Here is a 26,534-nt window from a genome sequence, read left to right as displayed (position 1 = left end):
GCCAATCCCAGCCCACGCTTGCCTTTGGCCCGCCCCCCGCGGCCGCCAGGTGTCAGCGCGCCGCCGCCCCGCCCCTTCGCCAGAGCGCAGACGCGGGGGGGGCGGGGCCTCGGAGAAGCAACGGCCGAAGCTCACCGGGTGTGGAGGAGGTGGGGCTGCGGCAGGAGGGAGGGAACGACTGAAGGTCCTGGGAAAGGCGGTGGGACAAGCCAGACCAGCTCTGCCCTTTCCAGACAGGACGCAATTCCTTTTTGTAGTATAAGAACGGGCAAAACATCATAGCCACCAGAAACTGGCATCTGAAAGGAAAACTGTAGTTTCTACCCTCAGAATTCTGCGCAATCTGTGGTAAGGTTATAACCAAAAGAGTAATAAATGAAGAGTTCATCTTAAAACTAGGTTATGCTACACAGAAAATGAACCCATCACTTTTAAGCAAACTGAAACGGACTTTTAAGAATACTTGGGAATATGACAACTAGAAAATCTCAAGAAACAATGGAAATAAAAATCCTAAGAAATAGAAACAACTTATGGGTTCACTCAGTAAATTACACATCATACTGAAGGAAGCTCTCTTTCATTCTAAGTTTATGTTGAAATATTAATATAATTATGTTAATAAACTACAGGGCTTTCAGTATCTTTTAAAGTTTGAGTCTGTTAACATATTGTAAATAGAAATAAGGTATAGGATACTTTCTCTGGGCTTAAGGAGATACTATTATCCTTTTTATTTTCAAACGGATGAGGAAAATTAAGCAGAAGAATCCACACTTAAACTTTCAAGATTTGTAAACCAAACTGATTCTTTAAAAAACAAAACACCACCACCTAAGTAGAAAGATAAGAAGTCAAACTAAATTGCAAATTACAATGAATAAAGTTAAAAGAATCACAGGGATGTTTGACCTGGACCCCCTTGACAAACATCCTATTATTTTTATATTGTCACATTTATGAAACACACTGTCAAAATGTAGAAATAGAACTGGTCAATAACTTGAATATTAAATGGCTAGCTTGAGTACTCCATTTCTCTACCACTATTTAAACTGTTCTCTACCTTTTAAAGTTATAAAAAGACCCACAATACTCCACAAGTAAGTTTAAAGAGTGACTGTGTAACTACCCACATCAAATATGGTACATTCTTTAGTGTTTATGAAACTGAAGTCAATTGGCTTTTTTGAAACAGCATCTTTAACAAAATCTCAATTGAAGTCAAATGATGACTTCCTATTTTAATTTGTTAAAGCTTTAATTCCACATGATATAGAAAGAATTGTATGTAGGTAACAGAACTTTTGCTTTGAACATTTCTGACATCAACATCCCCTACATCAGACACTCTTAGCTTGGTATCCATAGATACCTACAGAGTCAATGGGTGAGCTTGAGATATAATAAATCTCCTTTCACTTTAGTATATGCATAATTGTGTGTATGAATGTGTGACTTTTTGGGGGAAGAGGCTCCAGACCTTAACATTATAAAAAGGGAACAACCATCTCACATAAATCAAGAAAACCAAGTCACATTTGTTAGCAAATATTACTTTTAATCATAATCTAAAAAAAAAAGTTATGGATAAGCATGTACTTGTTCAATTAACTATGACACAGCCTAATCATAATAGGTGAAGAGTAAAGACCTTTCATTATCGATTTAGACACACATGTCTATGCTTTATATAACAAGATGCTCTTCGGAACACTGAGTGTGGGTGCAGTTTTAAAATTCAAAAGCCTGTGATCTAAATGCAACTCATTTTGGTTATTAAATAGTTTATGTACTAAAGAACCTAAAGAACCATAATAAATGTACTTTTAAAAAAGACAAAAATATGTGTAGGAGAACTGAATCAAACATTTTATTCAACTTTTTAGGATGAAGAAAACAAATGATATAAAATAAGTCATAAGAAATGCTCTCTTGTACTATTTCAAACTACTTTCAATGTTTTACAAAATGCTCACACAGCAAATACGAAAAGCTTCAACATACTCATAACTTTTGCTGCAATAAATGCAACATTAACAAACATACAAATTTCTTTATCAATCTTAAAAGTAGAATTACTGAATTACTAATTTTTAATGTTATTCATACTTATTTTTATTCATAAGTTTTTAATGAGATCATTACCAATACATACATTATTTTCCTTAACTTTATTTTTACATTAAGCCAGTATCTGTCATGCAACCATCAAAAACCTCCCAGTAAATTACACAGGTTTGTAGTCCAATTTAGACTCTAGCTTCTTAGAATCAGCCACTTTTCTGACTGCTTTCATGAAGTCTTCCTGTACTACAAAATCATGATCAGCACGAATTGCAAACATACCTGTGAAGAATAAAACAACATCACTGCTGTATATAGTATGTGAATAATTTGTTTATTTGAAGAAAACTAAGGGGGGCGGGTAGGCAAAATGGGTGAAGGTAGTCAAAAGGCACAAATTTCCAATTATAAAATAAGTCCTGGAGATGAAATATACAGCATGATGACCAGACTTAATAATACTGTATTGTATATTTGAAAATTGTTGAGAGTAGATCTTAAAAGTCCTCAACACAAGAGAAAAATATCATTAACTACATGTGGTGATGGATGTTAACTAGATTAGTGGTCACTTCATAACAAAAACAAGTATCAAATAATTATGCTGTTCACCTGATATCAACATAATCTTATTAGTCAATTAGATCTCAAAAAAACGTTTTTTAGGAAAACTAAGTAATTCTATGGAGTAAATGTGAAGAAGCCTAAATGTATTACTTCTGAGCCAGTAGTTGCTGGTTTTTTAAAAAAGACTTTATTTATTTATTTATTTATTTACTTATTTATTTGAGAGAGAGAGAGAGAAAGAGTGAAAGAATGAGAGCATGAGTGAGGTGAGGGGCAGAGGGAGAATCAGACTCCCTGCAGAGCAGCGAGCCCATTGTGGGGCTTGATTCCTGTGGGGCTCAATCCCAGGACTCCAGGACCTGAGCCAAAGACATTTAAATGCTAAACTGACTGAGCCAGCCAGGCACCCCTGAGCCAGTAGTTCTAATTTGTTAAAAACAAGCATCATTGTTCACTTAATTTCCTTAACTATAATAAGCATTATTTTCCAAACCAAAAGCTAAACCACAATGAGGCAACTATCTGGATATTTAAAATCTAGCTCGCTCAGTCCCTGTATCCAATGACATTCTGAAAAAGCAAAACAAAAACTCAACTATCAACATATTTTAAGTAGTAGTTTCTTAACTCTATAGACAACAACTGCCTGAAGGAGGGAACACATATATGGTTTAGGAACACAAAACACTTCCAGTAATTCTGATAGCCTTTCCTTGTTAATATTCAAAAGCTTAGATAATAGGAATAAAAGAAAGCCAACACTAGGCTTTTTATCAAAAAGCCAGTGCTAGGGATGCCTAGGTGGCTCAGTGGTTGAGCATTAGCCTTCAGCTCAGGTCGTGATCATGGAGACCCCAGGATCGAGTCCCAAATCGGGCTGCCTGCATGGAGCCTGCTTCTCCCTCTGCCTATGTCTCTGCTCGCTCTGTGTCTTTCACAAATAAATAAGAAAATCTTAAAAAAAAAAAAAAAAAAAAAAAAGCCAGTGCCGTTATTCACATATTAAAATTTACATTATTTATGTACAAATTGGGATTTTATACAACTTTCATAGTCAAGTATCACAAACTTGAAAACTTTCAAGTTATCAACAAGTTACTTGACAAAACAATAAGTTTCGCATGTGCATGTTTTTGAACATTACATATATCATGGATATGGGGTCCAAGATTTTGAGACAATCCTAATTTCATTTTTTTTTTAATTTTTATTTATTTATGATAGTTACAGAGAGAGAGAGAGAGAGAGGCAGAGACACAGGCAGAGGGAGAAGCAGGCTCCATGCACCGGGAGCCCGATGTGGGATTCGATCCCGGGTCTTCAGGATCGCGCCCTGGGCCAAAGGCAGGCGCCAAACCGCTGCGCCACCCAGGGATCCCCCTAATTTCATTATAAGCTAAAACTAGTAAGTTATCAGTATCTGCTAATTAAATGAATCCTACTAATATTTTCGTTTGAAGATCTGCTTATATTAACTTTTCATGTACATGCATGCAATCAATGGAATAGAAGATTTCAAGGGTTACTTTTATCTTTCCTTTCAAGATTTCTATATAGTCTTAGAAATAGCCACTCTATGTTGTACTGAAAAATCAGATGAATGGAAATTTCTAGTTTTTTAATAATGAAATTTTAAAACCTTGTTTTGAAAGCTACAACTAAAGTAGGTTATTTTTCCAGACTTTGTACATATGACTATTTCCAAATCATTGTTTAGTGTATGACTGAATCTGAGATACATTCTAATCCAAAAAGGATAATCATCTCAGGATTTGAATGGGAAAGATAATTATAACCGAATCAAGTTTATTTTAAATTACAGGAAGATGTTAGCAAAAAAGCTTGACGTCTAATAAAAAGAAAACCAGAGAATTTCAGTGTCTCCAAATATGAGTGTCCCAGGCCATTTAAAAAGCTAAATTTGTGGGCAGCCCAGGTGGCACAGTGGTTTAGTGCCGCCTTTGGCCTAGCGTGTGATCTTGGAGACCAGGGATCGAGTCCCATGTCGGGCTCCCTGCATGGAGCCTGCTTCTCTCTCTGCCTGTGTCTGTGCCCCTCTCTCTCTCTCTTTCTCTCTCTCTCTGTTTCTCTCATGAATAAATAAATAAAACCTTAAAAAAAAAAAAAAAAGCTAAAATTGTAATCCACACAGACGTTATAGCTCTTTACTGGAAATGGCTAACAATAATTTTTTTAAAGTAAGCTCTACATCCAATGTGGGGCTTGAGCTTATGACCCAGAGATCAAGAGTCGCATGCTCTACTGACACAGCCAGCCAGGTACCCCAACTGAAAATAATTTTCAAAAAATATGTGAGGTACAAATTTCTATTTATAAAATAAATATGTACCAGGGATTTACAACATGATGACCATAGCTAATACTGCTATATGATATATAGGAAAGAGAGTAAATCCTAAGAGTTATTATCACAAGGAGAAACTATTTTTCCTTTTTTCTAATTGTATCTATATGAGAAGATAAATACTAGCCAAACTATTGTGATCATTTACACAATATATGTAAATCTAACCATCATACAGTAGCTACAGACTTATATGGTGATATGTATCAATTATTTCTCAATAAAACTGAAAAATGTAAAAACAATAAGTATCATAATTTGATGTTATCAACCTTTAGGATTATGACATTGCTTTTTTATTTTACCACAACAATATTCTTTTTTTTTTTTTTTAAGATTTTATTTATTCATGAGAGAGAGAGAGAGAGAGAGAGAGAGGCAGAGACATAGACAAAGGGAGAAGCAGGCTCCATGAAGGGAGCCCGACACGGGACTCAATCCCGGGTCTCCTGGATCAGGCCCTGGGCTGCAGGCGGCACGAAACCACTGAGCCACCCAGGCTGCCCTCACAACAATATTCTAATAGTAATTTGGTCCAGTGAAGATTTTGGAAAGAGAATGTTGTAAATTACTCCAAGTAGTTCAAGCCACATGCAAGTTTACCACTTAACATTTTTTGTATATTTGTCTTTGTGAGCATGATTTACTCTGATCTGTACTGAGTTTCTAGACCTGCAGATTTTTAATCCAGATATTGAGTCACAATAGATCCATAAAGATAATCCTATGAAGAAGTCATGTCTGAGCAACCCATGAAGATAATCCTATGAAGAAGTCATGTCTTAGCAACCTCTTTTAATACTGTTTAATTTACAAGAAATGTTAAAACAAAGCTACCGGTGATACGAAAACAAGAGGAAATCACATATTACAATACTTTAAAACTACTCACCTGCAACCTATGAAAGTCAGTAACTATAAAAACAGCAAAAAATAATTAAAAATTTTTTTTATTATTATAGTAAACTCAACCTTGAGATCAGGACCCGAGTTGAGATCAAGAATCAGACATTTATCTAAGTCACCCAGGCACCCCTCATTTTTTTAATTTTAAGATTGTGTGGGGCTTCCCCGGTGGCGCAGTGGTTTAGCGCCGCCTGTGGTCCGGGGTGTGATCCTGGAGACCTGGGATCAAGTCCCATGTCAGGCTTCCTGTATGGAGCCTGCTTCTCCCTCTGCCTGTGTCTCTGCCTCACCTCTCTCTCTCTCTCTGAATAAATAAATAAATTAAAAAAAAAAAAAAAAAGATTGTGTGGAGGACAAAGACTAAATGACTCTAGCTATGGTTTTAAAGCTACTTGGTACCAGAAATAAAATAAAAAATAGGATTACACAATGCACAAAGAAAATTATATTAAAAATGATTACATTTTACACAAGTTGCATGATCACAAAATTCATAAATCAATCTTGCAGGGTACCTGGATGGCTCAGGTAAGTATCTGCCTTCAGCTCAGCTCCTACTCCTGGAATCGAGTCCCACATTAGGATCTCTGCTCAGTAGGGAGTCTAATTCTTCCTCTCCCTCTGCCCCTCCTCCTGCTTGTTCTCTCTCACAGACTCTCTCTCTCTCAAATAAATAAAATTAAAAAAAAAAAAATTGGGAGGGACGTCTTCGTGGCTTAGCAGCTGAGTGTCTGCCTTTGGCTCAGGGTGTGATCCCAGAGTCCTGGGATCAAGAACCACATCGGGCTTTCTGCATGGAGCCTGCTTCTCCTCCCTCTTCCTATGTCTCTGCCTCTCTATGTCTCTCATGAATAAATAAATAAAATATTTTTTAAAAAATTTAAAAATTAATTAAAAAACATTTAAATCCATCTTGCAACACTGATTGTTAACAGACTAGAATCAGAAAAGATGTTTTCCATTTTGCAGCAGATTACTTCTGTTACTGGCCCAGTATGATTTCAGCCACAAATGTGGCAGATTTACTTCAGGGGGCGAGTATGCTATCACATGAATGTCTTTCCACATTTTGCCCTAAGGCATCCAGAAGTAAAAAGGAGTTAACATCTCCAAGGGCAAATTCTCATGGGGGATGAGAGCTGGGAAATAAATGCTCCAGTCTCCATATCAGCCAGGTAATCCTAGGAGGCATTCTGTATGTTTCTCTGAGGTCTCATCAAATCAAATCCCACGTCTATAGCATCTGCCTTAATGGTACACCCTTATAATAGCTTTGCTTCTTTCCAACTCACTTGCCTGTTCTCTCCTGCTTCTTAGAATCAATTCCCCAAAAAACCAAGCACCCAAATCTTTGCAAAGGCCAGGCTCTGCTTTTGGATAAACCCAAACATGTTTTTAGCAAATTAAAATCAATAGTAAAAACTGCACTTTAAACTCATACCTGCTTCAGTACAAACATTTCTCAGGTCTGCTCCATTAAAGCCATCTGAAAGCTTCACAATTGCCTCATAATCTGTTTAGGAAAAAATACTGGAAATTAGGTTTTTGGTTTTTTTGGAAATTAGTTTTAAAAAAATTTAGACTTTTTCTAACTTATGCCTATATGGAAAATTTAACTGCAGAGCTTGCTTTGAATATTAGGCATCATCTCTATTAACATTCCTCCACATTATTTAGCAAGTCCTCCACAATATTAACGACCAAAACTTATACTTCTGTTAAGTAAGCCAGCACTAAGTAGAAATACATATACTACTTAAACTCTAAAATCAAGAAATATCAAGATCTGGTGTCTCTCATGAATAAATAAAATCTTTAAAAAAAAAAAGAAATATCAAGATCTGAAAGCATCTTAACCTGTTTCTATGAAGCAAAACAGTTACGTACATGTGAACTTGAGATATCTGTGAAACCATGTCTCTTATAAAAACTGTAACCAAGGGATCCCTGGGTGGCGCAGTGGTTTAGCGCCTGCCTTTAGCCCAGGGCGCGATCCTGGAGACCCGGGATCGAATCCCACGTCAGGCTCCCGGTGCATGGAGCCTGCTTCTCCCTCTGCCTGTGTCTCTGCCTCTCTCTCTCTCTCTCTCTGTGACTATCATAAATAAATAAAAATTTAAAAAATTAAAAAAAAAAAAAAAACTGTAACCAAATATTTAAATGGTCATCAGAAATCATTTTCATCATTTTTTTTATCATATATTTTTAAACAACCATTTTTAAATGGCTACCTTTTCTGGTTCCGATGCAAGCTCCAAGTGGTGATCTATGATAACAGTAATGGTTAAGTGACCTTTTTATCCACATGACAGACTTGAAAGGAGGAGCTGTTGGCTTGGAATAGCAGTTATTGACTTGATAGAGTAAGGATAAAAATAAGACACAGCATGGGCTACTACAGTGTAATTGTTTTTAAAAATTTATTTATACATTAAAGACACACACACACAGAGGCAGAGACATAGGCAGAGAGAGAGAAGCAGGCTCCATGCAGGGAGCCTGATGTGGGACTCAATCCTGGGACTTCAGGATCATGCCCTGGGCTGAAGGCAGGCGCTCAACCGCTGAGCCATCTACATATCCCTACAGGGTAATTCTGATGAGATATACCCTTTGTCAGGCCACATAGAGTATGTCAATCTCTATTTGAAATCAGACAGATACTCATTAATTCTGATTCAGGTTCAAGTTCATGTAAGCTTCCCTAGAGCAGGGATTCCCACAGTTAGCACGGCATTTGGCACCTAGCAAGAGCACAGTATTAAAGAAACCTATAAATTGGCATCCCTAGTTTAGCTCAGTCTTTCCAGCTCAAAACTATTTTCACGTAAACAATGAGAAAGTTAGTAGCAGGCAATAATCAACTATTTGTAATTTTTTTTTGACCATTAACTTTTAAGGGTTTGTAAAGCTGCCTGGCAATTATACTACAATAGTATAACGACCCCTAGTCCAGGAGTCAGCAAATTTTCTGTAATGGGCCGGACAGTAAATATCTTAGACTTTGTAGGCCATGTGGTCTCTGTCAAAACTATTCGTTTCTGCTATTGTAGTGGGAAACCAGTCACAGGCAATATATAAACAAATTGGAGTGGCTATGTTAAAATAAAGCTTTATTTACAAAAAGAGAAGGCAGATAGAATTTGACCCACAGCAATGGTTTGCTAACTATCTTGGAGTCCACTCTCTCACTTCTGAAGATAACTATTTTATAACTTCTCCCATCTTCAAATGTCTAACAGTACTTTCCCATCTCTCACTCTGAACTTGCTTCCTATTTCACTGAGAAAATAAACACATTCGGGGATGCCTGGGCGGCTCAGCAGTTGAGCATTTGCCTTTGGCTCAGGGTGTGATCCTAGAGTCCCAGGATAGAGTCCCACATCGGGCTTCCTGCATGGAGCCTGCTTCTCCTTCTCCCTCTGCCTGTGTCTCTGCCTCTCTGTCTCTCATGAATAAATAAATAAAATCTTTTAAAAGAAATTAGTTGTAAAGGTGAGTTTTTGGTTATGTAAGATAAAATTTGGCTTGAATTTTGGGACTTTGGTATAATGGGCCAAACTCTCTTCAAGGAAAGTGCATTATCAAATTTCACTCTCTCATCCAGATCATTAGCATTAAAAAAGTGTTGTAAATTCTTTCATCTTAAAGAAAGCTCTTCCAAATCTTCATCTCCACCTCCACTGCAGCTACATTTCTTTTCTTCTCCCTTTGCTGCAGAACTCCTTGAAAGAAATGTCTGAACTCCATGCCTCTGCCACAATCTCCTGAAATCCATTTGAGGTAGGCTCTCTCTTTCAGCACTCCAAAAAATTGTTTTGATAAGGTCACCAATAACCTCCACATAGTAAATCTAAAGGTCCATTCTCAGATGTCTATTTATCTGACACAGCATTTATTTTTTTTTGTGTGTGTGTGTCTTTTCATATATTTATTGGTCATTTTTATAATTCTTCAGTAAATTATTTATTCATATCCTTTGCATACTTTTATTTATTTTTTTTTATGTTTATTTTATTTTTTTTATTGGTGTTCAATTTACTAACGTAGAGAATAACACCCAGTGCCCGTCACCCATTCACTCCCACCCCCCGCCCTCCTCCCCTTCTACCACCCCTAGTTCGTTTCCCAGAGTTAGCAGTCTTTACGTTCTGTCTCCCTTTCTGATATTTCCCACACATTTCTTCTCCCTTCCCTTATTTTCCCTTTCACTATTATTTATATTCCCCAAATGAATGAGAACATATAATGTTTGTCCTTCTCCGACTGACTTACTTCACTCAGCATAATACCCTCCAGTTCCATCCACGTTGAAGCAAATGGTGGGTATTTGTCATTTCTAATAGCTGAGTAATATTCCATTGTATACATAGACCACATCTTCTTTATCCATTCATCTTTCGTTGGACACCGAGGCTCCTTCCACAGTTTGGCTATCGTGGCCATTGCTGCTAGAAACATCGTGGTGCAGGTGTCCCGGCGTTTCATTGCATTTGTATCTTTGGGGTAAATCCCCAACAGTGCAATTGCTGGGTCGTAGGACAGGTATATTTTTAACTGTTTGAGGAACCTCCCCACAGTTTTCCAGAGTGGCTGCACCAGTTCACATTCCCACCAACAGTGTATGAGGGTTCCCTTTTCTCTGCATCCTCTCCAACATTTGTTGTTTCCTGCCTTGTTAATTTTCCCCATTCTCACTGGTGTGAGGTGGTATCTCATTGTGGTTTTAATTTGTATTTCCCTGATGGCAAGTGATGCAGAGCATTTTCTCATGTGCATGTTGGCCATGTCTATGTCTTCCTCTGTGAGATTTCTCTTCATGTCTTTTGCCCATTTCATGATTGGATTGTTTGTTTCTTTGGTGTTGAGTTTAATAAGTTCTTTATAGATCTTGGAAACTAGCCCTTTATCTGATATGTCATTTGCAAATATCTTCTCCCATTCTATAGGTTGTCTTTGAGTTTTGTTGACTGTATCCTTTGCTGTGCAAAAGCTTCTTATCTTGATGAAGTCCCAATAGTTCATTTTTGCTTTTGTTTCTTTTGCCTTCGTGGATGTATCTTGCAAGAAGTTACTATGGCCGAGTTCAAAAAGGGTGTTGCCTGTGTTCTTCTCTAGGATTTTGATGGAATCTTGTCTCACATTTAGATCTTTCATCCATTTTGAGTTTATCTTTGTGTATGGTGAAAGAGAGTGGTCTAGTTTCATTCTTCTGCATGTGGATGTCCAATTTTCCCAGCACCATTTATTGAAGAGACTGACACAGCATTTAACAGGGAATTACTGCCTCCTTGTAACAATTTCTTCATTTATCTTTTTTTTAAAAAGATTTTATTTATTCATGAGAGACACAGAGAGAGAAAGAGGGGCAGAGACACAGGCAGAGGGAGAAGCAGGCTCCATGCAGGGAGCCCGACGCGGGACTCAATCCCGGGTCTCCAGGATCGGGCCCTGGGCTGAAGCTAAACCGCTGAGCCACCCGGGCTGCCCAATTTCTTCATTTATCTTCCAGGACATCACAAGCTCCTGGTTTAATTCCCCTCTGTGACTATAGCTTCTTAGTCTCCTTTGATGGTTCTTCCTCTCAACTTCTTAATATTGGAATTAGCTCAGTTTTTGAAACTCTTCTCTATCCATATTTACCTCTTCAGAAATCTCATATAATCTCAAGACTTTAAAAATAATCTTATGCTATTATCCACAATTATATCACCAGCATTAGACCACTGCAATAAGCCATAGATGCATATAGAATTATCAATTAACATCTTCATTTAGTTTATCTAATTGGCATCTCAGCTTTAATACATTCAGAACCAAACTCCTTACTCTCCCTTTAAAACCTAATCTTTCCAGTCTTCTCCCATTTTAAATGATGACAACTCCATTTTTCAGTCGCATGAGTCAAAAACCTAAGTGTTCCCTGGTTCTTCTCTTTAGCTCACACCCCACATCTAATTCATTAGCAAGCCCTGCAATCTCTATTTCCAAAATATGTCCAGAATCTCATCATTTTAAGATTCTCTTACCACCTTGGATCACACTACCATCTTTTTATCTGATTATTGAAATATCCTCCTAACTTATCCTCTTGTTTCTATCCTTGTTCCTCTACATGCAACTAGAATGATCTTATTTAACATAAATCAATTTCAAAATATTTACGGATGAAATTATACAATGCCTGGGATTTGTTTCCTAAAAATCCAGAAGGTAAGTGGAAGAGATTACAGATGAAGCAAGATTGGCCAAAAATTAATAATTATTAAAGCCTGGTGGGGGATGGGTAAACCTAAGTAAGGTTAGAAGTTCATTATACTCTTATCTCCACTTGTATTTCTAATTTTCTACACTACAAAGTTAAAAATAACAAAAGGTAAGATCATTTCATTCCTCTGTTCACAATCCTCCAAGGACAAAAAAATAATAAAATAAAATAAAATAAAATAAAATAAAATAAAATAAAAGCCAGAGTTCTTACACAATGATCTAAATAAGGCTCTACACAATCTGATTCCCATCATTTCTATGATTTCACTTGCTACCATTGTTCTGCTTACTCTGCCACAGACACCTTGGCATCTTTGCTACTCCTGAAGTGTTCCAGCCATATATACACCTGCTTCAAGGTCTTTCTCTTGCTGTTCCCTTTGCATCATTTTCCACAAATATCTATACCTACTTCCTTCACCTTTACAGGTCATTGCTTAAAAATCACCTTATCACCTTCTTGGTAAAGCTTCCCTCTGCTTCCCCCACCTCACCTCCATTTAAAGATGTATATATTCATTCTGGCTCCTCGCATTACCTATCTCCCTTGCTTTATTTTTCTACATAGCACATATCACAACCTAATGTACTATAAATTTTCTGACTTTGTCTGTCTTGCCTGACAAGAATGTAAGTTCTATAAGGCAGGAATTTGTCTGTTTTGTTCATTGCTATGTTTCCAGCACTTAGAACAGTTCCTAACAAAAAATGTTCAATAAATATTAGTTGAATTTAAGATCTCCATGTTTGCCGAATTTAAAACCAAATTTGGTAGACTATCAGCAATATCTAATAGCATTTTGCTTCATTTACCAAATGCAAATATACATAAAATAAGTTATTTCCTTACCTATTTCACCATGCTTTGTAATGGGACCTGCATGGATTTTCAATATATCTAATCTTGCTTGTTCGTTTGGCAAATCAATATCTGAAAATGAAAAATCATAAGATGCAGTCAGGTTTTTTGTTTTTTAAATAAAGTAGGGGGTGAGCAGAGATATGGAAAGAAAAGTGGACATAGACAAAGAGAATACACAGCAGATAAAGAACTTTAACTCACGTATTTTTCTATCTAATCTTCCTGGACGAAGCAAAGCAGGATCCAGTGTATCTGGTCTGTTTGTAGCCATGATCATTTTAACTCTATGTAGAGTATCAAACCCATCCATTTGATTCAGTAACTAATATATTTGTAAATAAAAATCATTGACAGATATTTACAAAACATTTCAATCATTAAAAAATATAAAGTACACAATTCTATATGCTAATATTATAAAATACATTGTCTACAAATACTGTGCAGACTTCAATGGACTTTTTTTTAGTCAAGTATTATAAAATGAAACTATGTGGATCTGATTTCCAATATTCAATTTTTTTGTATTTTCAAAAACATTATTAAAAAAGTCTAATATATACAGTATTATGGTATGTCAGACATAAAATTTACATTCCACAAATTTGATGACATTTCCACATATTTGATAATTAATCTATTAAATATCTTTTCAAATAATTCCACTATACAAAGAAATACCAAAACATTAAACATATTTCCTTCAATTCCAAAAGTGTTCTTGAATAAATATTGAAAAATCTAACAGCATTCAACAAATCTTTTAAAATATAGCTAGCTTAACAATGTGTATTTCTTTTCCAAAATATCTGATAGCTAGTTAACATATTATGATAACATAGTATGTTATGTGAATAAGACCAGTATCTATGTTCTTTCAAAACACCTCAACTTAAGGTTTCCAGGAGGTATAGCTAATTTGAAAATACTATATATATATTCTGAACAGATTGTAATTTATGAAAAATCCCTTTCAAATACCCCTACTAAGATACAATTTAACATTGTGTTATCTATACTACTTAGCTTCACTCTGTAGAAGGCTCCTCACAGGGAGCCTGATCTTGGACTCAGGATCATGCCCTGAGCCAAAGGCAGATGCCCAACCGCTGAGCTGTTCAGGTGCCCCAAATATACAATTTAAATATCTGAATGGCTGGTCTGCTCAAAACACATGGAGTAGTAGAGCTGTACATCATATAGAATTTTGTAATATTCCTATTACTTTCCAGGAGACATTTTCTTACTAGAGATTGTGGTAGTGAAATGTGTTTATTCCTGACATTTTCAAATTTTATATTTAGGTGTATTTTTTTTAAGATTTATTCATTTATTTCGGACAGAGCCTGTGCGCACGGGGAGGGGCGGAGGGAAAGAATCTCAAGCCAACTCCCCACTGAGTGTGGAGTCCAACTCAGAGGATTGATCCCATAATCCTGAGATCATGAACAGAGCGGAAATCAAGAGTTGGATGCTCAACTGACTGAGCAACCCAGTGCCCCTTAAGTGTGTTCTTCATTTAAACCATTGCACAGGGGCACCTGAGTGGCTCAGGTCATAATCCCAGGGATCTAGCCCTGCATTGGGATCCCTGCTCAGCAAGGAGTCTGCTTCTCCCTCTCCATCATCCTGATGTTCTCCCTGCTTATGTTCTCTCTCAAATAAATAAAAGCTTAAAAAAAAAAAGCCCAACAAACCATTGTACACATTTTGACTTTTAAATATCCAATGTTTTCATTTAATACATACTGACTTCTTTTTAACCTCCTTTACCAAATATTACCTCCATTAAAGTTCTCTGAATCTCTCTATCAGCTGAAGTACCCTCAGAAAACCGACGACCACCTAAAATAATGATATGGAAAAAATGACATGGAAACTCATATGTGTTACTCTTTCCTCTACAACCATCATTTAAGAAGACAAAATAATAGTGTCTGCAGTTAAAAACATTAAGATAAAAAATGAATAGTAAGACTTATACTGACAAACTTAGAATTGATTTTGTTATGACATTACTCAATTTTGTCACTATCAAACTAAAATTGGTTAAGCTTTCTTAAGAATTTTTTTTAAAGTAACGTTCAAGAAAAAGAAAAATAAAGTAACATCCATTTTGTTACTTCACACAGATTGCTATTAGAAGGGGAGAAGAACTCCTTCAGAATTTTAAAAATTTCCTAAGACTTTTTTAAAAAGTTCAAATAAATTTTAAAAGGTGTTATTCTTACCAATAGCATCTATTTCATCCATAAAAATAATGCATGGTTGGTGATCCCTGGCATAATTAAACATTTCTCTGATCAAACGAGCACTTTCACCAATGTACTTGTCTACAATAGAACTAGATACAACCTGATTAAAGGAAAAACATTTAGGTAAACATAAGACAATTCAAATAAAATTTAATTTCAACAGTTACAAAAAGAACCTTCCCTTTACCTTTAAGAAATTGCAGTCTAGCTGGCTAGCAACAGCTCGAGCCAAGAGTGTTTTTCCTGTACCTAAAATAACAAAAGAAGTCCTAAGTAGATGGAAACTAAACAAACTCTCAAAAGCCTTTTACTCCTCTGGATAGTAAATTTTGCAAATGAAAGCTAAATCCTAAAGAGAATTTCCATTTATAATTTGAAAACTCTTCAACTTACAATATTAAAACCTTAAATTTTATTCAAAATATCCCTTTTAGAGACACGTAGGTAGGTGGCTCAGTGGTTGAGTGTCTGCCTTTGGCTCAGGGCTCTGCCTTCAGCTCAGAGCGTGATCCCAGAGTTCTGGGATCGAGTCCCGCATGGGGTTCCCCACAGGGAACCTGCTTCTCTCTCTGCCCAAGTCTCTGCCTCTCTCTGTTTTCTCATGAAAAAATAAAATCTTAAAAAAAAAAAATCCCTTCTAATGCTGAATACTTACTTCAAAAATATATCAACCCCTATTTACAGACCCTACAAGAGAAGCCTGTTACACAATAATCCATTGGTCTATCCTGCATAATGAATATGTCTTTTACCTATGCATGATATTGTAACAACTATTGGTTATTTGGAAGCTACTGGTTCATGAGTCATGAAAATCTTCGAGCTGGCATTTTTCATTATACAATATGTAAAAGTCACATTTGTTAATATCACCGATCTCATCTCCTTTTTTAAGTATTAACATCAGAAAATCCCAGATGGGGGTGCCTGGGTGGCTCAGTTGGTTAAGTGTCCAACTCTTGATTTCAGCTCAGGTCATGATCCCAGGGTCATGAGCTGGAGGTGTCAGGTTCCATGCTGAAGCATGGAGCCTGTTTAAAATTCTCTCCCTCTCCATCTCCCTGCCCTTCCACCTCCTCCCCACATGTGTTTTTTCTTAAAAAAGAAAAAACAAAACAAAACAAAAAAACCCTGTCAGATATAAGTTTTGAAAACCTAATTTTCACTTGAAAGCTTAAATTTTACCATTGGCTACAGATGGTGTCAGTTATTGTAACATAGTAGGCTAACTTCATTTTTTTTAAAGATTTATTTATTTTAGAGAAAGAGTGTGTGTGATTGCATGAGTAGGAGAGACAGAGGGAGAGGGAACTCAAGCCGACTCGGCACTGAGCATGGAGCCTGACGTGGGACTTTCAAACCCAGGACTCTGAGGTCACAACCGAAGCCAAAATGAAGAGTTAGATACCTAACTAACAAAGCCACTCAGGTGCCCCTCATTCATTTTTGAAAAATTTGTCAGATAAGCAATAACCAATCCGAATAATCAAAAACCAGTCTGACAATGACAGAATGTCCATAAATTATGTTTTCAAGTAAAAATGATATTCCACGAAAAGCAGCTAATTCAGCTGGCAACTCAAATAACATACCAGTGCTTTTCCCAGTGATAACTATACTATTCAGTATGCAACAGAAGCACTTACATGTATTTTCCATTTCAATACATAGAATTTAAGACATTATTCCAAGATCAGGATTTCATAAAAACAGTTTTTAATGCTTCATCAAGGACACCTAAAAGTTAAACTCATATATATTTTTTTAATATTGCAAATATGAGCAGTCAATAACACAATGACTACTTGTGCCATTTCATGCCACTGACCTGACTAATGCTATGGCAGGAGCAGTTTTACCCATGCTGCTGTTGCACCATCAGCATAGAAGTCAACACAGTGAAAATGGCAACTAACATCTTAGTATTTCAAATTAAGGTTTAACCTTGCAGATTCCCTGAAAACATTTCAGGGACAGCCAGAGGTTGGTGAACCACATAGGACCAACAGTAGAATCATACAACATCTTAATATGAACATTCTATAAGGCATAAGAGGACTAAGCATACCTGAGAGAATAGTAGACACACATGTCCTATTCTTTCCTTACTTTGAATAGAGTGGAGGCTGGAAGATCCTACATTAAATTTTCACTTTTTTATTCCTTAATTTATTCACTTTTCACTTTTTTTATTCCTTAATTTATTCACTTTTCACCTTTTTTATTCCTTAATTTATTCATTTATTAGTAGGTCAGATATAATTCAACACTAACCTGGTGGTCCATATAACAAACAGCCTTTTGGAGGTATTATTCCTACACGCTGGAATAATTCTGGGTTTGTAAGAGGTAATTCTATCACCTAGAAAAGAAGTTGAAGGTTTCTTAAAAAGTCAGTAAAGATTCTGATAAACTTAAAAATACTTTAAGTAAAGTATCAGCATAGTTAGGTATACGCACAGATGTAATTCACATAAAGCCATTTATATTAGAGGTCATTCTTTAGGTAGATTTAATAAATTTTCTTTAATTATGTAAAAATTAATTTAAGTCTGTAATTATTTTAACATACTATACACTTCACAAGTGATCGCTACACAGGCATATGATTTGTCAAAACACATCTGAATTGTACACTTAAGGAATGCCTGGGTGGCTCTGCAGTTGAGCGTCTGTCTTTGGCTTGGGGCATGATCCCGGTCCCAGGATCAAGTCCCACATCCGGCTATTTGCAGGGAGCCTGCTTCTCCCTCTGCCTGTGTCTCTGCATCTCTCTGTGTCTCTCATGAATAAATACATAAAATTTTTAAAAAGTGAACTGTACAATTAAAATCTATGCATTTTACTGAATGTAAATTATGCCTCAATGAAAAAAAATCACACTACAAAAAAATCAGGTAAGCAAAAAAGAAAAACAAAACAAAAAAATTCTTATTTTGCATTTGGGACTGTAACACAAAATAATAAAATGGGAAAATTTAGTAAAGTTAAAATTGCCATTAGGAGAAAAGGCATAAAAAAAATAAAAAAAGGGAGAAAAGGCATATAAAATTTTCTTATGTTGGCATTTTGTCATAGTAGACTTAGAAGAACTATACATTCAGGGTACCTGACTGTCTCAGTTGGGAAAGCAGATGACTCTTAATCTTGGGGTTGTGAGTTTGAGCCCCATGATGGGTGTAGAGATTATGAAAAAAAAAAAAAAAAAAAAAAAAAAACTAAAAAAAAAAAAAGAACCATATATTCACTCTTAATGTCCTACTAAGATTGATTCGAGAATAGAAAAATTGAGGGTTTGACTGCCCACATTAAACTCTTTATAGACAAGTAACTTGAGAAATAAGCTTCTATTGAATACTTGTATCCACCAGGTGTGATTAAATAAACAAAAAGTATAAGAAGTCAATATTCTTAGTGTCTCCAGATGGAAAAGGTTATTACATGTGCATATGTTTTGTGGAGTGTGTGTGTGTGTGTGTGTGTGTGTGTGAAAGAGAGAAACTTTCTGCTTCTACAGTTGATGCAGCAAATCACTGCAAAAGACAAGATTTCAGTTCCATGAAGCATTTGTTGTTCCTCTGTTGCCCTTTCTTTAACTACAAAGTAAAAATAGACTTTTACTTGTAATTACACGAGTGCTTCCTCAAGAATGACCAAAAACAATTTGGTTTCATAATCACCTGGAATGTTTGTTTCAATGCTAATTCCTATGTTCCATTCCCCAATCTCCTTCATGGAAATCATGCAGAGGGCCCATGAATCTCTATTTTTAATAGGAGTTCCAGAAAACTCAATATGCTATGTGAACTGTATGAGAACTACTGGCTACAGCTTAAATCAGATGAGGTAAGCCATACCAACTATCCTCACTCATTCCTAAACATTTCCATCCTAAATTAGGATGAAATAAATAGGGCGACATAATTTGCTTCAAAGAGAATTGTTAAGAAGCCATCTGTGTTACGAGGTGAAGAAATCCTGATTTGACTCTTCACCTAAGTGTTTAAAAGGTTTAAGCCCCCCTAAAGCCAATAGTTTTCTTGAATGGCAGCAAATAGCTTTATCAAAATAAAATATTTAAGGTACAGAGGCGCCTGGCTAGCTCAGTCGGTGAAGCATGCAACTCTTGGCCTCGGGGTTCTGAATTCAAGCCCCACTGGATGTGGAGATTACTCAAAAAAATTTTAAAATCTAAAAAAAAAAAAAAAAAAAATTTTAAAATCTTAAAAAAAAATTTAAGGGTACAGATAACTTACTTTCATAGCTAGAAATTCAGTTCTATTTTTCTCTTCTCAGCAAGAATATTAAATATATAATACTTTGTAACCACTATTTGGACAAAGTAATCTTACATTCTCTTTCTCTCTTTGGGTGTCTTAAAATCAGTACTATCAGAGAACAAAGCATATATTACCAACCTCTCTTAATTCCCGAATCTGTTCTGATAGTCCTCCAATCTCAGAATAAGAAACATTCCCAGGGTCCTCATGAGACATGTTGTAGACCAATGGATCCACTTCTCTTGGCAAATATCTATAATGATAAGGTACGTATTTTTCTTTACAAGATATATTTTCTCTCAGCCTACAGAGAGAGTATAAATTGACCTGCTTATGCAAGAACCTATAAATGATCTTATAAAAATGTATATACATTAATTAGAAATTAGTAAAAGGGAAAAAGTAGCATGATATTCATTGATCTCAAGAAGCATACATTTTAGCTAAAATCTTCCCTCTGTGAAAATAAAATAAATAGAATAAGAAACCCACCTCATGATAGTTAGTGTAGTCATATCCAAAGCAACTCTTGTTCCTGGCTTCAGCTTACTTTTGTCAAGCTAATTTTATAAAACAAAAAGTGTTACATGACACATAAAAGAGAAAATAATACTCTAACAAGAGCACAATATTTAGAAACCAAATAATCACTTTTACCCTTCAGAGAGAACACTAATATCAGATTAAAATACAATGCCAACAGAAGGGCTTATAAAAGTAATAATTCAAAGTTCTTTCCCTTAAACAAGTACCTGTTATGCAATCTAATTGTGAAATGTGAAATCACTAATATACAAAGTTTGTGGTGGAAAAGATCTTATTTTTAAAGAAAGAAATGGGTATTAGTTTTACTTCCAAAGGCTTACTATTTTATACAGTTTTGCTCATTATTTTGATTCAGGCACTATGGCAATTGATACTAAATTTTTTTTTTTTTTTTGATACTAAATATTTATACAGAAATCTCTAAGTGAACATTTTGGGGAAAGGAAAGGAAAGCACTTTACAGGTATGCCCTATATATTTTTTTCTTTTAAAGTCGATTGTTATTTATTTTTTATTAAATGAATTTGACATATAACATTGTGTCAGTTTAAGGTGTACAGTGTTACTCTGGTAATATGTCCTTTAGATTTATTTTAAAGCAGATAGCTTTGAGGAAGAACATATTACTTGACTACAGGAATTAAGCGAGAAATGCACTCATTCTTTATCCTCTTAGAGGTTTTTATTAAAATGCTAAAACCAAAACCAAAAAAATCCCAGCAATCGAATCATTCATGCTTTTGCTACATGTCGGATATTATGATAAATACATCATAGATTAGGTTGAATCATACTAACAATTTACTGGCATATTGGGCAGGGTAACTTATTAGACTATAGATAGAATCTATCCAAGAGATTCACCTCATATTCAGGATATTACTTTTCCAAAATTAAGTTACTTTTTGATAGTTTAAAAAACTACTTGCCAATACAATTTCAGAATCATACAAATTACTACTTTTCACAGGATTCTGCAAAGTACTGTAAGTTTACAGTTTAATGCCAATTAAAATGAAGGGGAGATAGGCAAAAATTCTAGGTTTAATATAATGGATTAAACTTTAAATAAAATTGCTGGTAAGTGAGGTACTTGAAAAGAGTTCAACAAAAATCAGTACAAAGCTATTTCAACATTTACATCTATAAAGAATATATACCCTGGCTTTTCTTTTCTTTTTTTTTTTTAATTTTTATTTATTTATGATAGTCATACAGAGAGAGAGAGAGAGGCAGAGACATAGGCAGAGGGAGAAGCAGGCTCCATGCACCAGGAGCCCGACGTGGGATTCGATCCCGGGTCTCCAGGATCGCGCCCTGGGCCAAAGGCAGGCGCTAAACCACTGCACCACCCAAGGATCCCTATTCTGGCTTTTCTTATTTTCCAGCTTCAAATACTCTCTTGCCCCCCATACAACCATGAAATATCTTGGAAATACCAACTCTTGGAATCCAGAGGGCCTGTAAGGTAGATAAAACTCCTTTGTCAGGCTAGCCATTTAATATTTTGATTTAGGAAATGTTTTCCCACTTATATGCTAGGTGAAATGCTGGGATATGATTTAGTCCCTGGGTTAAATTCTACTCTACAGTCTTGCTGTATCAGTTTTCAAACATGAACCTGATGTGACACTCAGAAAAAGCTCTTTCAATCAATTTACTAAAAAAGTTGTTTTGTTTGTTTGGTTTTTGTTTTTTTATTATTAAAAAAGTTCTAATGATGCTCCTAAAGAATAGGATTGTACATAAACTGGCTTCAGAGGCTACTAAATTATTTAAAGCCATTTGTTGCCATTTTTTATGACGGTAAAATGAAATCTGCAGTTATTTTAATTTGCCTATTCTAATCTAAATGAACTCATACAAAATCAACTTAAGCTACAGAAAAGTCTTTGAGTATCATTTTTAAATGTTTAAATATAAAACATCAGTAATTGATAAGGTGTAAGTCTCCTCAAAAAAGACCTTAAAAGGGCAGCCCCGGTGGCACAGCGGTTTAGCGCCGCCTGCAGCCCAGGGCGTGCGTGATCCTGGAGACCCTGGATCGAGTCCCACATCAGGCTCTCTGTATGATGCCTGCTTCTCCCTCTGCCTGTGTCTCTGCCTCTCTCTCTCTCTCTGTCTCTATGAATAAATAAATAAAATTAAAAAAAAAAAAAGACCTTAAAATAAAATGATCTGAGGTATTTACCAGTTCTAAAATTCTTAGATTTCTAAATATGTAGAGCAACTGAGGCAATGTGATATGAATAGAAAATAGAGAATACCAGGTCATTGTCTATGGTTTGAGTTCAAGTTTTGCTAGTTATTCTGAACAAATCACCTTTAGGAGTTATGGGCATGTCTGACCTACTCACCTCAAAAATCAAATAACGTATATGAAAGCACTTTTATCAATTATAAAGCACTGTACAAATGTAAAGTGTTACCTGTCGACGACAACCCACAACATATCTTGGTCCATTTGTAGCTTTAACAATGACTAGAGAAAGAAAATGAAAGGATAAACTGAAAAATAGAAATTGAAAAATAAATATTTTTTATATATATATATCTCCACATGGATGGCAGGTTGAGTTTTATTTCCGTTCTCCAAGGAAACAATAGTTGAAAGAAAACTTAAATCTATGCAAGAATATCATCTACTTTCATTATTATCAGTAAAACAATGAACATTTCCAAAGTTCATGATGGAAAGGAGAGTCCACTCTTTTTCTTTTTTAATTAACAGTCCAATCCACTTACATTTTTCTTCAGTTAGTTGCTTAAGTACTTCACCCACAATCTGGAAAATTAAAAAAAAAAAAAAAAAAAAAAAAAAGAAGCATTACTTTTGGCCAATAATCAAAAAACAAATTGTCATCACTCCCTACACCCCGAACTTGATTACCTACCTGCCCAACACTTTGTAGGGCCTTCAGATCATTTTCAGACTTTTCATACTGCTTGGTAAGTTCTTTTAATTGTTCCCTTACTGAAATAATACAATTTGAACATTTTTAATTAAACAATAATCTCAGTGAATTTAAGTCACTAAGTATCACTTTACTTAAGCTTATCTCAGTCTACTTCACTTTAGTATATTTTATAGCCACTTTATGAAACCATGAAAGAAATAAAGCCGTTTGTAGAGGACAGGTTTAAAAATGAAATGTTACAGAAAAAGCACCATATTTTTATTTTCCTGATTGGCCATACTTGTTCAAGCACATTCATAACATTGTTACATTCTTAACAGATACTGACAACCACACTTCTGGGTTTGAGACTACAAATAACGAATGATAAGAGACTTTCCCTCATCTCTTCGGCTACCCGCACGGATTACTTACTACTCTATACTTTTCGGCCCTAAATAAGGTCAACAGGTGCAGTGATCTACAGAATTATATGGTTATAGTCTTTCTCCATTTAATCAAACCACTCGGGCTTTGCAGTGAAGGCGCACTACGAAAAAATGTAAGCGCCCTTTTAGTGCAGGAGGTTAAGAGAAACCTGTGTGCCTGATAGAGTCAAATCCAAATAACAGGAAAGACAAGGGAGGTTATTATCACCCATCGATGGACCCCTCTCTTAAGCTCCGCTCTGGCTTTCCACCCCAATAACAAGCCAGCACCTCGAGTCTCTCTCTTGCTTGAGCTTCCTTGACTCCAGTCTCCTCTCCTCTCTGGGTCCCGGACTCACCTACAGCGCCGCGCCCTCCTTGCACTCAACCTGGCAAACATCCGTGGCCCACTTCTTTCCACTCCTCTAGTCCTCTTCCACCTCCATCTCAGAACTGGGGATGTTCTCCCTGTCACCTGGACCAGACTGGGCCGTTTCTACGCCCGAAGAGGCTGTGCTTTCCAAGCTCAGGGCCGGATGACAAAGCGCCTTGTCCCTGGACCGAGGCCTTCCTATCCCTGGAGCTCGGATGCCGGGCTCGGCTAAGGGCCTCTGCTTTGTCAGAGACGGACGCAGGTCCAGGCATAGGATTATGTGGAAGGAAAGGCGCACTCACACTCCTTGAGACGGCCGTCGATCTCCTTGTGCTCCAGCAGCTTCTTGCGGTAGTCCTGAAGCGCCTTATCTCTTGGGTCCGCCATGATGAGAAGCCGTCGCTCATAGGGGATGCCGGGAATGGCCATGGCCGCCCGGGCGGGGGAAGGGGCGGGGCGAGGGAGGAAAGCCTCCCGGGGGGCGCGGATTCGTGGACAACCCCGCCCCTTCCGGTTGGCTCCGCCTCTCTACTCCACTCCTCCCACTTCTGCGTCTCGGTTCACCGACGGCGCAGCCGCGCACAGAAGGAGGCCTCCACCCACACCGCCCCCTGCAGGTCGAAGTAGGTAGAGCAAGGAGCTGTTGTCCTGGTTGTCCCCTGAGACATCTAGACAGTGTCAAACCACTGTTGCCGTGGAACCACGGAACACTTTCTGAGAAACTGAGATGACAGTGAAGTAGGCAATGTGCAGTCTTGCTAAATAGTTCCAGTGGACTATCGGGGATAACGTAGATAGCCTATTAGTCTAACAGAATATTAACAAGGACCTTCAGGAACAGAAGGGGTAGGCTATTTTTTTTACTTATTCATTCAGTGAATGAGGTACTAAGGATGCGACCTGGTGGGGAGATTAAAAAATAGTTTGAGTGTAACTAGTACTACAATGTTATAGTTCTAGAGTAAGGCAAGGAGAACTAATTTAGAAGAACATCTGACATAAGGACCAAGCCATGCAACACAGTGGAGAAGAACCTACCTGACAGAGGAAACAGCAGTGCAAAGATCTTGAGGTGACAGAGAGGTTGGCTCATTTCTAGGAATAGAAAGGAGGCCAATGAGACCGGAAGAGGGTGGGTTATAGAAATATGGGGCAGAAGATAAAGACGATGAGGTAGGTTGAGTCAGGAACTTGAAGTCTAACAACTTTCAGATTTCTATCCTTTGGACAAAATATTTAATCTCACAAAATCTCTGTAAAATGAGCATAATAATTGTACTTATCTCATAGAGCTATCATGAGTATTAAATAAGCTATGTGCCTATATCTATTAGCACAATGTCTGACACAAAGTAAGCACTCAATAGTGTTTTAAATAGCGATTTTATTTATTTTAAGGGTAGTAATAACCTCGATTTTTGCAGAACAGGCCCCCTTTGCTGTACCTCTTACCAGAATTGTTCCTGGAGATAACTTATTGTTGTTCCAATAGACTCAGTCACTAAGTCTCCAGATAGATTCCATTTGATCTTACCTTACACAGTGGCCCTAGACATTTGAGTTTATTTTAATTTTTTTTAATATTTTATTTTATTTATTCATGAGCGACAGAGAGAGAGGGGCAGAGACCCAGGCAGAGGGAGAAGCAGGCTCCATGCAGGGAGCTTGAAGTGGGACTCGATCCAGGGTCTTCAGGATCACACCCTGGGCTGCAGGCGGCGCTAAACCGCTGCGCCACTGGGGCTGCCCAACATTTGAGTTTAAATAGGTATGTTCTACATATACATATAAAGTGCAAATTTATGTGAATTAAATTACCAAAAGTTGCATAAAGGTTTTTAAATTTCTTAGGAAAACATGGGTATTGCATGACTATTACATTCTGTTTTTCTTAATATAGTTGAAAATTGCAGTAGCTGATAAACAAGGAAGATGGATTGAGCAGGGACAGTCCCTTCTGCTCAGCTGCAACTATTCTGGTCAAACTAGTCTGTCAATACCAAAATATATCACCTCTGACATTAAGAAGTAGAGAAGAGAGGATGAGACAGAGAAAAAAGACAGCTCAATTTGGTTCAATTCAATAAATATTTATGAGCACCTACTATTGTGTTATTTCAACATAACACACCAATATTTTGAACTCTGTTGACCCTTGTTCTTTTTCTTTCACCCATCTGGCAAAAATCCAAATTCAGATGAACCTCCTATCTATTTTGCACATGGCTTCTCCAGAACAGCTCTGTTTCTTTTTTTTCCCCCTCTTAAGATTTATTTATTTATTTATTTATTTATTTATTTATTTATTTATTTATTTATTTGAGAGAGAGAGCATGCGGGCAAGTGGGGGAAGGTGCAGAGGGAAAGAACTTCCAAGCAGACTCGCACTGAATGCACAGCCCGAGACTGGGCTTGATATTATGACCCATGAGATCCTGACCTGAGCCCAAAACCAAGAGTTGGACTCTTAACCTACTCAACCACCCAGGCACTCCCTATTTCCTTTTAATATGCACCCATGAGACTGTATTCAGAAACTGAGGCTTACTGCCAGCAGCGGCTTGAGTGAGGTGTCTTGGAAGCAGAGCCTTCAGCGCTAAAGAAGCCTTCAGATGACTGAATCCCTAGTCTTGATTGTGACACAGTGAGAGATTGAGTCATACACCCAGCTTACCTGCTCCTGAATTGCTGGTCCGAGGAAAATTGTGAAGTGATCGG

The 26,534-nt window shown here is 36.7% G+C and overlaps 1 protein-coding gene and 1 long non-coding RNA gene across 4 annotated transcripts; one reads left to right on the top strand and one right to left on the bottom strand.

Annotated features, from left to right (window-relative positions):
* The first annotated feature begins 81 nt into the window (after positions 1 to 81).
* LOC112657074 (uncharacterized) lies at positions 82 to 26,056 on the top strand. Of its 2 annotated transcripts, none has more exons than XR_003134845.3 (5): positions 82 to 348; positions 9,626 to 9,688; positions 19,069 to 19,138; positions 20,533 to 20,581; positions 25,717 to 26,056. It is a non-coding gene; the product is annotated as an uncharacterized LOC112657074 (long non-coding RNA). The 2 variants fall into 2 exon arrangements; XR_007412331.1 differs by lacking the exon at positions 25,717 to 26,056 and adding an exon at positions 23,357 to 23,809.
* PSMC6 (proteasome 26S subunit, ATPase 6) lies at positions 1,850 to 24,253 on the bottom strand. Of its 2 annotated transcripts, none has more exons than XM_025442869.3 (14): positions 24,119 to 24,253; positions 23,013 to 23,092; positions 22,864 to 22,903; positions 22,548 to 22,600; positions 20,065 to 20,132; positions 19,711 to 19,825; positions 17,567 to 17,654; positions 15,480 to 15,541; positions 15,269 to 15,392; positions 14,821 to 14,882; positions 13,239 to 13,359; positions 13,026 to 13,106; positions 7,347 to 7,418; positions 1,850 to 2,349 (listed from the first exon to the last, which is right to left on the bottom strand). In XM_025442869.3, exons 1-14 carry the CDS (start codon positions 24,243 to 24,245, stop codon positions 2,231 to 2,233), a joined length of 1,212 nt encoding a protein of 403 aa, XP_025298654.1. In that variant the 5' UTR covers positions 24,246 to 24,253; the 3' UTR covers positions 1,850 to 2,230. The 2 variants fall into 2 exon arrangements, with proteins under 2 accessions (XP_025298654.1, XP_035575742.1); XM_035719849.2 differs by lacking the exon at positions 24,119 to 24,253 and adding an exon at positions 23,803 to 23,943.
* Positions 26,057 to 26,534: the final 478 nt, after the last annotated feature.

This window comes from Canis lupus, chromosome 8, assembly GCF_003254725.2.
Source record: "Canis lupus dingo isolate Sandy chromosome 8, ASM325472v2, whole genome shotgun sequence".
NCBI classification, from domain to species: domain Eukaryota; kingdom Metazoa; phylum Chordata; class Mammalia; order Carnivora; family Canidae; genus Canis; species Canis lupus.
The sequence above is the reverse complement of the archived record's forward strand: the minus strand, read 5'-3'. Positions and strand labels throughout refer to the sequence as shown.